Source organism: Mus pahari, chromosome 16, assembly GCF_900095145.1.
Source record: "Mus pahari chromosome 16, PAHARI_EIJ_v1.1, whole genome shotgun sequence".
In the NCBI taxonomy this organism is placed as follows: domain Eukaryota; kingdom Metazoa; phylum Chordata; class Mammalia; order Rodentia; family Muridae; genus Mus; species Mus pahari.
In genome coordinates this window covers 24,624,024-24,636,086 of record NC_034605.1, presented here as the reverse complement: position 1 = coordinate 24,636,086, position 12,063 = coordinate 24,624,024, and the positions used below count along the sequence as shown (strand labels likewise).

General features: G+C 44.3%; 1 protein-coding gene and 1 pseudogene across 1 annotated transcript; both read left to right on the top strand.

The window, feature by feature from the left end:
- Positions 1–251: 251 nt before the first annotated feature.
- On the top strand, positions 252–725 carry LOC110334321 (annotated as a pseudogene).
- A 3,881-nt stretch (positions 726–4,606) lies between these two features.
- Gpx5 (glutathione peroxidase 5) lies at positions 4,607–10,826 on the top strand. The gene is made up of 5 exons (XM_021215799.1): positions 4,607–4,712; positions 5,814–5,967; positions 7,929–8,046; positions 8,470–8,569; positions 9,692–10,826. The coding sequence occupies exons 1-5, from the start codon at positions 4,626–4,628 to the stop codon at positions 9,896–9,898; spliced, it is 666 nt and encodes a 221-aa protein (XP_021071458.1). The 5' UTR covers positions 4,607–4,625; the 3' UTR covers positions 9,899–10,826.
- Positions 10,827–12,063: the final 1,237 nt, after the last annotated feature.

The following is a 12,063-nucleotide window of genomic DNA, read 5'->3' as shown; positions in this document are numbered from 1 at the left end:
CCAAGATATCTAGGATACAATTAAAAGACCAAATCTATAAATTCATGGGATAGAAGGAGCTGAGATTAAAAACCAATGGCAAAGAGAATCTACACAATGAAATTATAGCAGAAAAATGCTCAAATTTAGAGAAATTAATGGACATTCCTATGAGTTACATTTTGTTGCCATGAGAGAAAAGATCATGACCAAAGGCAACTAAAGAAAGATCATTTATGGGGAAGCACGGGTTACCGGGTTATCGTACAGACATGACCAAGTCCAAGAACCACACCACTCACAACCAGCCCCGCAAATGGCACAGAAATGGCATTAAGAAACCCAGGTCACAAAGATACGAATCAACTCTTAAGGGGGTTGACCCTAAGTTCCTGAAGAACATGCGTTTTGCCAAGAAGCATAACAAGAAAGGCCTGAAGAAGATGCAGGCCAACAATGCAAAGGCAGTGAGTGCACGCGCAGAGGCCATCAAGGCCCTTGTGAAGCCTCAGGCCATCAAGCCCAAGGTGCCAAAGGGCCTCAGCCGCAGTCTCAGCCGCCTGGCTTTCATCGATCACCCCAAGCTTGGGAAGCGGATTGGAAGCTACATGGCCAAGGGGTGTAGGCTCTGCCAACCAAAGCCCAAGGTTCAAACCAAGGCAGAGGCCACAGCTCCAGCTAAGGCCCAGGCTTCAGCTCCACCCCAGGCTCCCAAAGGTGCCCAGGCTTCTGTGAAGGCCCCATAGAAAAGTCTCCTGCCAATGTGAGGACATGGACTGCTGTGACACACATACGTACACACGATTTGCAGATGAACAGTGTCCTATGCTGTTTTTACAAATAAAATTGAGGTAAGAAAGAAGAAGAAAAAAGACCCTATGGCTTATGGTTCCAAAAGGAAAGTTCATAATGGTGTGAAAGGCTGAAAGGCATAGAAGCAGGCATCCAGAGCTGGAAGCTGAGAGATCACATCTCCAGCCCCATGATGGTCGCAGAGAGCAAATTGAAGTGAGGCAGGGCCCGCTCTTCTGCTTTCCCAAGTTCTGTCGCTGGGGAGAGATGGGGCCAGCTCTCCAGAGCATCGAAGCCAGGGAGGGCAAGGCTTCTCTAGTAGCCTCAGACATCGACACCTGGTCCTAAGAGGCAGCTCCAACTGGGACCTCACCTTGGCCCCACGTGGCAGGGCTGGCCACTCACAACAGGCTACTCCTCTCCACCCCCGAGCCCCCAGCTCCATCTTTCTTCATAATGCTCAAGCTGCTCCACTTCTCTTTCGCTCCCATCTGTGCACCCCAGGTTTGCACACTGTGGTGGCTCCTGCTGCAGGCTGGCCATGTGGCTTGCAGACCCCAGGATGACATCCTCAGTCTTTGCTGCATGGTATAGCAGCGAAAGTGTGTCCACAGGCCTGCCTGTGCTATGTGCCAGAGGGCAAGTCCGTGGGTGCTGCATGTCTCTGTCTGTCTTCCTCCTTCTTCAGTGCTATTCACTGTGTGTCTACGGCCCACCTACACTATGGGGCAGAGAGCAGGTCTGTGAGCATCGTCCCCTGCCTGCACCGTGTGACCTGGAACACAGGGGTCTGTTTTCCTCCTCTCTTGAGGCACTGCCTGGATTTGATTTGATTTAGTTTAATTTTTAATGTCCTAGGCATAAGACAGCTTTTGCCACCAAGCCAGGCATCGAGCTAGGAGGAATGAAGCTAGGAGGACTGCCAGCTGCTCTACCCTTGACTGATAAATGAACACCAACAACAACCAGGTGTCTCTGCCCATGGCCAGGGAGACCTAAGTCCAATTCTTTTCTCTAAGAAGCATATCTCAGTGGTAAAGACACTCAGATAGACTCAAGGGATGGTGGACAGACTCTTGAACGAAAGAACGCTGAAAGACAAAAGGTAGTCTGGCGTCGGATAAAGTAAAAATCGAGCTACTATAGGTAAGAAGAGATAGTGAAACCCATTACATACTAATAAAGGGAATAATTCATCAAGAAGACATAATAGCATTAAGTATATATGGACTAAACATTGAGGTTCTCAATTTCATTAAATGAATATAAGAGAAGTGAAATATCTAGCAGGTCTTGATTCAGTACTAGTGTGTGATGTTAACACAGCATCCCTTCAGATATCACCCAAACTAAAAAAAATCAGTGAACTGTCCAAATTAAACTACAGCCTGTAGTTTAATCAAACGATGTCATCTGGCACACCCAGACTACTCCATCAAAGGAAATCAGAACACACTAACCATCTCTAACATAGAGCACATCCAAGGTCACAGGTTTCTTAAATAAAATAAAATAAAATAAAACCGTACACAATGTAGCACTGTAGTTCACAAGTCAAGAACACCATAATAAGACGATTTGGTGTCATTTCAAACAGAAGAAAGGGGGAGCATTTTCAGTTACAAAAATCCTTACAATTTTTTAAAACTTTCTAAGTGGACCAATGTGATAAATATATTCAGTGGCTCATCATTCTAATTCTCGCAGGTTATGATTTCCACTCATCCTTCATAATGCATGTACACACATACACACACACACACACACACACACACACAAACTACATACATAAAATGTAATTTTTTTTAAAAGGTGCTTTTTTCAAAGATTATCTCACATTGCTGGGTATGGTGACACACTGTTATAATCTCAGAATTTGAGAAGTGGAAACAGAAGGAGTTCAAGGTCATCCTTGGGTACATAAAGATTTAATTCAACCTGGACTACACAAGCTCTTGTCTCAAAAATAAATAAAGATGTTCATTATCCTTAGGCATTAGAGAAACGAGAATAGAAACTACCATAAGATTCCAGTTCATCTCAAACAAAGGTCTAATACTAGCAATGCCAGCAAAGTTGGGGTAAAGAGCACGTCTGATGGGCCCATTGTGAAGTAACCTAGTGCAGCCACTATGAAACCCAAGATGGAGGATTCTCAACATCTAAAATCCCTGAAGAACCAAGCTCTACCACAGAGCTACTTTACCTATGTTTGTTGCAAGGATTGAGCCCAGCCTAGGTGCCCATTAACAAACACAGAAAGAAAGAAAATGTGGTACATACACATAATGGAATTTTAGTCAACCATAAAGGAAAATAAAATTGTGGCATAGAAATGAATGGTACTAGAAATTACTATACTAAGCCAAATAACCCAGATTGAAAAAGACAAAAGCCATATTCTTTCTTTCATATGGATCCTAGGTTTTTATTTCTATATATGCACATATGTGTATGAAGGGTTAATATAGGTCATGAAACTAGAAAGGGGATCATGAGAGGAGGAAAAAGAGGTTTTAAGTGAACGGGAGAGATTAAAGGTGGATAATAGAATGCTCGTGTCCTGAAGGTCTCCCGGGGGCTAGTGAGCAGGAAATAGATTGGGGGTAGGAGAGGAGGGCAGGGGCGGGGTGGAGTATCAAGAAACACACCAGTGCTTTATATGCTAATTTTAAAAACACCCCTCCCCCGGAATTAATTGGTTCAAAAAATAGAAAGCACTTCATTCAGAGTAGCCACCCAAAGAGTTGACAATGGTCGTCGGCTTTTCTCATCCCCCGCCTACTGTGTGCGAGAGCGCAGTTGCCAGACTACACCCAGGCTGAGTCCCACCAGTCCTCTTAACTCGTGCCAATCTGATAAACACAGATATATCTTTTCTTTTTCGTAATTCTTTGATTATTGTTGAGAGAGAACATTGTATCCTACCACAGATACCACTGGCTTTCCTGAGTTGTGCCCATTTCTCTCTTTATCAGATTTTTTAAAAAATTACTGAGTTATAAGTCCTTGAAAGCATTTCTATAAATGAGCACATCAATGTGTTGTGGTTTAGTCTCAATTCCTGCCCCACTCCCCACCCCCAAGTTGTCTTGAACAGATTCTAGGTAGGTCTATCCTTCAGGACTTTTTAAATTTTATTTTTTGAGGTTTTATTTTATTTATTGATTGTATGTGTGTGTGTGTGTGTGTGTGTGTGTGTGTACATATGTGTAAATGTGTATGTGGGTACCCAGCGAGGATAGAAGAAGGCTTGAGATCCCCTAAAGCTTAAGTTGCTGTTAGTTATGAGCCACCAGATGTAGGTGGTGGGAGCCAAGCTCGATTTTCTTGTAAGACCAGCAAGCACTGTTAGCACTGAGACATTTCTCCAGCTTCTACCTTTTGGGTTTTTTTTTTTTAAGCTAAAATAATAGGCAGTATTTCTGTTACTGCCCAACCCTATGCAGTATAGCAGTGTAGCACACATGAACTACATATCTCGAACCATATAAACAGTATTTTGAACATCCATGTCAACTATTTTGCAAGGAAGTTTGTCTTTATCTCTCAACATTTACATCCAAGGGCTTGCCACAACTTTCTGATAATTCTGATAAATCCTGTTAAAATTCAGGATTCATATGAGTTCCAGGTCCTCACCACACTATTGAATTCTGAGTGCTCGTGGGGGCGTGTGTAGGCAAGGATATGACTTAAGTTCTCTAGGTTTGCTAGACAGGAATACTTACTGCCCTGCGATTGGTCTTGATAGGTGTGGGTTGGTCTTTGTCAAGGTATCAAAACTTTTGTCAAGGTTTGGGGAGATGAACAAAGACCACAGGCCCTAAGACCAGGAATCGGCAGTACTAGTCATGGCTACACAGTTAAGAGTCTTCTATCTTGTTCCACTTCTTCTAGCCAGCTTTGTGCAGACAACCCCCAGGCCGGAAAAGATGAAGGTGAGTAAGGTTCATAAAGAGCACAGTCACCTTTGTCCCTTCAGCCCTTCCTGAAGAGCCTCCCTTTTAGTGTTCTTCTCCTGGTGGTCACCTCGAACCTTTCTTCTCTTCTTGAATGAGCTTCTCTTTCATAAATAGGAGTTGTTGAGTTACATATGGATAAGATGGAAAGAATTCACTAACAATTATCCTTTCTCTACTGCTACTCCAAGTGGATGCCCCCCCCCACATGCCAAACTAGATCAGAACAGATCTGATGACCACGGTCATCAAGTAGGTAGGGACTGGGGTTTGGAGGAGTTGGCTAATCATAGACCCAATGATGAACGAAGGAAGGGCTTCTTCATAAAAAAAAACAAAAAATGCTAATGTGGATTTTTTTAAGGATAAAGGAACTCATGGGGAAAAACAATAACCAGAATCCTAAAGCAATTAGGTTTGGAGTGATGGGTGTCTGAGAATCTAGCCCTAGCTCTACACTCAGTTTGCAGCTCAGCTGTTTTATCAACAACCTCTACCTGTGTAGCAGTAGAAGGGGCAGTCCATAGGAAGATAGAAGCACGGAGGAGGGGAGACTAGAAGCAATCAAACATTCACTCACACAGTGGGATAGAACTTCTTGTCTTCCATGAACAATTTATAGCCGCCTGCCCCCCAGCACAGTGAGCAGATCTGGCTGTGCTGGTGAGCAACTTTCAGCCTTCACAAGGCAGGGACCCAGCTAAGGCAGAGACAGAAATCAAACTAAGACCTACTTTATAGAGAAATTTAACTTGAGACTATGCAATAAGAATTGCACGTAGAACTTATTTACTTTTTGCTCCTTCCATTCAGATTCATCCACACACGGCCTCCATCCCATGTCACCATGCACTTGTGGCTCCTGTGGAGAAAGCAGTGACCTCTCCGAGCCCCTCCTTTCTCCACATAAGCAACAGATTTTTAACGTAGAGTCCCACTTTTTGATTTTCTAATCTCTCATGCAATTCTGTTCGTTCTCTGAGTCCCGGTTACCGCCTTCACTGCCCACATGTGCTTTGAGTGATCTATTGGAGGTGACCACGGTTGTCACTCATAACAAAGCCTTCCCAACTCTTCCAGATGGGCTGCTACAAAGACGTGAAAGGCACCATCTATGACTACGAGGCTCTGTCTCTGAATGGAAAGGAACATGTTCCGTTCAAGCAGTATGCAGGAAAGCACGTGCTCTTTGTCAACGTGGCTACCTACTGTGGCCTGACAATCCAGTACCCTGGTAAGAATTCAGAGCCATGTGACCTCATGATGAAACTTTTTAGCTGACTATATTCTAAATTACATTGGATATTCTATTCCAATTCCATATATCATAGTAATTTACTTTCTTCTCTGATGTCTTAAATCAGCAAGGAATGGCCCACATGCCAAACCTAGGCAGTTTTTGTCAGAGGTTCTATTGGAGCACAGCATAACTCACCTGTGGCTGCTCTCACCTCCTAAGGCAGAGGTCAGTAGTTGTGTGGATACTAGTGATAGAAAGCATGTGATCAGCAAAACCCGAAACACCATTCAGCTCTTCACGGAAGACAACAAAGCAGCTGGTCCTTCCCCTGGATAGGCCTGGTGTCTTGTTTGAGACTGTCACTAGAATCAATATATGTGAATGAATTTGGTAATAGATCAATGAGTTAGGAAATTCCAGAAGTTTCCTTAGCAAACGCAAGAGAGAGGATCCATGTTTCTGAGATTTTTTTTTCCAGGGAAAGATAAATGGGGGAACAGGGGCTTTGTGCCTGGTGTAGCTTATGACCAGCATAGAAGCTGGTGGAGAGGGCTTCTGGTTGTGTGAACTAATAAGGTCTTCTTGTGGATCATTGTGGTATGCAGTGTGCTTTGCAGAAGTAATATATTCACAAGGATCAAAAGTCAATGGAACAAAATCTTTCTGCTTCTTGTCCCCAACCCCTGAGAATACTGTCACATTTGTGAGAGATATTCTTTCTTCCCAAGCCCCCATTGTTAACATCGTGAGCACTATTTGATGACTCTGAAATAATAATGTACATTTGAAGTCAGCCCAGTTCCTCATTCTCTTTTAGTTGAAGCCTAATCCATCTTACCAGTTTATAGAGGCCTTTAAGGACGAACCATATCCTGCTGTGGTGATGCATAGCTGTGATTCTCACTCTCTGAAGGCTGAGGAGGGAAGGACACAAGCCTCAGGCCAGCCTGGGCTAATAGGAAGACCATATCTCAAAGAGGAAAGAAAAGCAATATCCTTATTTAGTTTACACTTGGCATGTAGCAGATGGGTAAACCAGGAAGAGTTGCTAAGGGGCTGAAAGGCAGGCTTCCTAATGTCTTCTCTCTCACTCTCTCTCCTGGAAAGGGGGATTGTCTGAGAGTGGGGAGGAAGAGTGGAAAGTGTGTGGAAATATGGAGGCGATCTCTAACTTTAAAGGGGTCTTTGAGAGAGTCCAATTGGCCAAGCTGGATCCTAGCGTGATAGGCTCATATTTGTAGAGCCCAGACAGGGTTAACAAAGGAAACAACTGTCAGAGTCTAAGCAGGGCAGTTGGGACCCTTCATGGCAGTGGACGATAGGCGCACTGAAGTTTGAGCACTACTTCAACTTTGAGGACTTGATTTTTTTTTTTTTAAGTAGAATCCACTTTTTATTTCCCCAGGAAGTTCAGCTTGAAGCTCTTGGCTTCTGCTACCTGCCAAATTTGTCTGCACTTGCTCACCGTGAGCTATCCCGTACCCAGGAGAGAACCATGCCTATTTAAAAAAAGAAGGGTCCATTCTGTCAGTTAGCCAACAAGGAGGGCTAGATAATGAGCTATAATATTCCCAGCTGGTTTTGTTTTAAATACTGAGTTTTGAGTGACAACATTGGCTGGCACCATCTCAGAGGAATGGATCTGGAAATGGGACCTGAGAATCCCTGTTTGAAAACAAACCCACATGCGGTTGTGAGTTTGAGAAATGTTGCACAATAAAGGGGCTCAGAGTGCAGGTCTAGCCACAGTCATGGTGTTCAGATTCTCTGATCTACAAATGGTTTTCTCTTTCTGGTTCCTTCTCTGTAAAATGACTAGCCCACAGGGTCTTCCTCTGTTCAGCCTGGGCTATGTACATTCCCATATGTTATTGTGGTAGCAACAGACACAAGGGATCCTTCCTGGATAGGGGTCTCCAGGTCAGGCCATCACATTGTCCTCTTTCTAACCACAGAACTGAATGCACTCCAGGAGGATCTGAAGTCACTTGGCTTGGTTATATTGGGCTTTCCCTGCAACCAATTTGGAAAGCAAGAACCAGGAGACGATTCAGAGATTCTTCCTGGGCTCAAGTAAGTACCTTCGCTAAAGCTCAGTAAGAGATCTCATTGCCTTCCCTGTCTCAGAGACCCTTCAGGTCCTCTGAACTGCCAGGGAGGGTGGAGATTCACAGGACTGAGGCACTTGCAAGCAGATTTTAATTGATGGGAATCTGGTGAGGCCAGTACAGTCCCTCTTCATGCCTGACAGCCCTGGAGGGATGGATGGTGGAGAAATGAGAGATCAGCTATTCCTGTGACAAGAGCAGTCAAAGGAGTGGAGACAGACTAGAATCAAGAAAACGAAGTGAACCAGGGAGACCAACACACAAAGCAAGCCCTTTGGCTCCTCCATGTCACCAGCCCCTGCTGCATCTCTACCGCTCTCTGCCCTACCTATCTGCATCTCACCATCCTAACTTGTACCCTTGTGTCCCAATCTTTGGCTGGTTGCAGGTATGTTCGTCCAGGAAAAGGATTTTTACCTAACTTCCAGCTTTTTGCAAAAGGGGATGTAAATGGTGAAAACGAGCAGAAAGTCTTCACCTTCTTGAAGGTGAGCGAATGGCTGGAGTTTGCCCAATTCCTCGCCTCCAGTCTTCCTATCGTCCCTTAGGAGCTTAAAAATCGCCATAGGTTGGTTATGACTGAAACAGACCCAAGGGCTCATTCCTGGATGTTGGGGGTCAATCTTTCTGGATGAAATCTGCTCAGCATAGAAATGTGACCTCGTATGTCATAGAGATATGAGTCTGTTAGCACCCACAGGACTCTGGCTTTGGGAGAAATAGACATTGTGCAATGGCAGCTTTTACTAGGCCCATTGCTCATTGGCACTCGTTGCCTCATTCATCCAAGGAACTTTTAGATGAATCTCTGCCACCTGTATGGTAGGCTACGTAGAAACAACACAGAGAACTCAGAGCTTTGCAACCGCATGCATGGCTCTCCAGGAACTGCTGGAACAGTGTGAGGAGGGCTTTGTGAGCCCCATCCATCTCATTTTAAGATTTGCCTTTATTTGAAGGTCATGGGGCCACATGTAAGTTATTCTTACAGTGATCTTTTTAAAATTAACAGACAAAATGTGGCTTGGCCTTTTTTTTTTCTTCTTTGATAACAATCCTAGTAGCTCTAAGTTGTTCCCCAAAAGGTGTTTTTTGACATTCCACCAGTCCTCAGAACCCTAGACCTTGGAAATTACATTCTAGCTCAAGTCATTCACTATGCGGAAAAGGAAGATGAGCCTGTGCAGTGGTGTTCATCTGTGGTCCCAGCACTAGGAGGTAGAGTCATGAGGATTAGGAGTTCAAGGTTGTCTTCAGGGACACATTGACATTGAGGCCAGCATGAGCTATGTGAGATCCTATCTCACAAAACAACGACAAGGACAAGAAATGAAAGCTTGAAAGGCGATAAATACATTAAGCTATGTGTTGTGCATGGGATGGAGCCCTGGGGTGAAGGACGGAAAGAAGGAATGCGCGTAGGCTGTGAGGTCAGAACGTTCTGGCATCTGGCATGATGATGACGAGCAGAGTTTGTGGGGTTTAGAAGGAACCATGGGAGGACAGGATGGATGGGTGTCACAGGGAGGGAACTGCTTATGAATGAGGAGACCCTGGATCATCGAGGAACAGAAGTAATGTGTTTTCTCTTCTCTGCTTCTCTGCTGCAGCGCTCCTGCCCTCACCCCTCAGAGACTGTGGTCACAAGCAAACAGACCTTCTGGGAGCCAATAAAAGTCCATGACATCCGCTGGAACTTTGAGAAGTTCCTGGTGGGACCCGATGGCGTCCCTGTCATGCGCTGGTTCCACCAGGCTCCTGTCAGCACCGTCAAGTCTGACATCATGGCATACCTGAACCATTTCAAAACCATATAGGAAGGCCAAGCTTCTGGCCTCTTCCTCCTTCTCCCTTAAAGACTGCTCTGAGAAAAAGACCCCCATCTTCTCAGCACACTCTTCACTGAAATGGACTCTACCTGCCCGTCACCCCGAAATTGCCCAAGTTCTTCCCCCGCACAAGTAGATTTGTGTCTGGGAAGCTGCAGGTGTCTTTCCTTGTTAGGTTTATGAGTCGAAGAGAAAAGAAGATAAAATAAAAAAGGAAAAACTAAATCCAGAGACCTCAGTTACAGATTTGTCTGGGTATGTTAGGACTCGCCTGTAATGTCAGCACTCAGCAGACATTACAGACATTCCAGACAGTCAGAGACAGGGGGAACATGAATGGCAGGCCAGCCTGAGCTACAAGAGATCGTGTGTCCAAAAAGAAAAAAAAAAATAATCCGTCAACAACAACACAGCCGGATTGAACTATTCTAATCATCAAAGGACGTGGGGATAGCTTGGTTGGACACTGTACCTGGAGGAAGAGTCCCCTTGGCCATTCTGAGTCTTTCTCTTCCCAGCCTGAAGGTGGACAGAGAGCAATGGAGGATGGTCTAGGTTGCTCCTCCGAAACTGTGTGTCTCCTGAGACAAATGCCTTGTCAGTTCCTGGGGTCTTTTAATTCAGACTTCATCCCTGTCTCCATCCTCTCTGCCCTTCTCCTGTGGCCAATCTGAGGGGGAGTCTGAGCAGATTGACTCACACAGGAGGAGGGCATCTCCCTGCTGCCAGGATCTGGGACTTGTCCCTGATTCTGCAAAAAGTGCTCCTTCCTGTGTGATCTTCACTGGTCTAGCTAGTGCTTACGAGTAGGGATGCCTTTCATCATCTGAAGAATAGGAACCCCCCACACCCCAACCCGGGATTCTTCAACTTCAGAACTAGACATATTATTTCCAATAAAATGTTTACTGAAGCATTCAAGACCTTTGTGGTTCATTCCTAATTGATGCTTATGTTTGAATCACTCCTCCTGTCCACACTACAAGTGACATCCACATTATGGACTTTTTCGGAGACAGTGTATCAGTCAGGGCTCTATGGTCACAGAACTTATGGAATGAATATATAATATGTAATATATATATATATATATATATATATATATATATATATATATATATATATATATGAGTATGAGTTTGTTGGAATGATGTACAGTCTGCAGTCCAACTAATCCAACAATGGCCAGCTATGACTGGAAAGTCCAAGAATCTAGTAGTTGCTCAGTCCCACGAGGCTGGGTGTTTCAGCTGGTCTTCTGTGTAAGCCGGAATCCTGAAGAAATGGGCTCCAATAGATACTTTGTACTGGCAAAGTAAGTACAAACAGACAAAGAACAAACCCTTTTTTCTTCCATTGTCCTTATGTAGGCCTCCAGCAGCATATATGGATCAAATTAAAGGTGTGCCTCTAGATCTGAATTATAGATGTGTGTCTTCCAGCATCAAAATCTGGGTCACAGGTGTGCCCTCCATTTCTGGATTGTAGTTTATTCCACATGTAGTCAAGTTGACAACTGGGAATAGCCTTCTCAAACAGTATTTATCCTCCTAGATGTTTAGAAAGTTGTCACCTGAGGCTCATGGCAGGAACCTGGCTTTAGGAATTGTCTCAGGCCAAGTTTGCTGCATGAAGTCTTGACCTCAAGGGTTTACCTGAGACCTTTCAGCTCCAGAGGCGTCTGGGGAGTTGGCTGGTACCCTTTGTCCTTGCCTGCAGCCCAGGCTTTCTCTCTGGTAAAACCCATTTCTTTAACTTGCTGTATGTTCTAGTGTCACTCAAGATGGGCATCAAGTTCAGCATATATGTATTAGTTGGAACCCCAAACCCAGGTGTTGACACTTCACTAATGTCCTAGTAAAAAAAATTTTCTTGAAATGCGAGTGTCAAACTGGAACTTGCTCATGATGGTAGATCCTGTAGGCACTGAGTCACACACCCCAGTAATCCAGTAATGAAGGTGAATTAAAATCTTCATTTCACAGTCTTCTTTTTAAGAACTCCAATGTGCAATTATCAACACAGGGGGAAAATGCCTATGGAAGGAAGAGATGCTAATGTGACTTTTTAAAGTCGAAATTATCCACACTTGGTTAGCAATTAGAAAATAAATGTAGCACAAATAGCTTCTGCCACAAAGTAACTGTGATTAT

Coding starts and splice junctions, on each gene's coding strand:
- Gpx5 (XM_021215799.1), top strand. CDS start 4,626: ATGGCTACACAGTTAAGAGTCTTCTATCTTGTTCCACTTCTTCTAGCC. Junction 4,713..5,813: donor CCAGGCCGGAAAAGATGAAG/GTGAGTAAGGTT, acceptor CAACTCTTCCAG/ATGGGCTGCTACAAAGACGT. Junction 8,570..9,691: donor AAGTCTTCACCTTCTTGAAG/GTGAGCGAATGG, acceptor TCTCTGCTGCAG/CGCTCCTGCCCTCACCCCTC.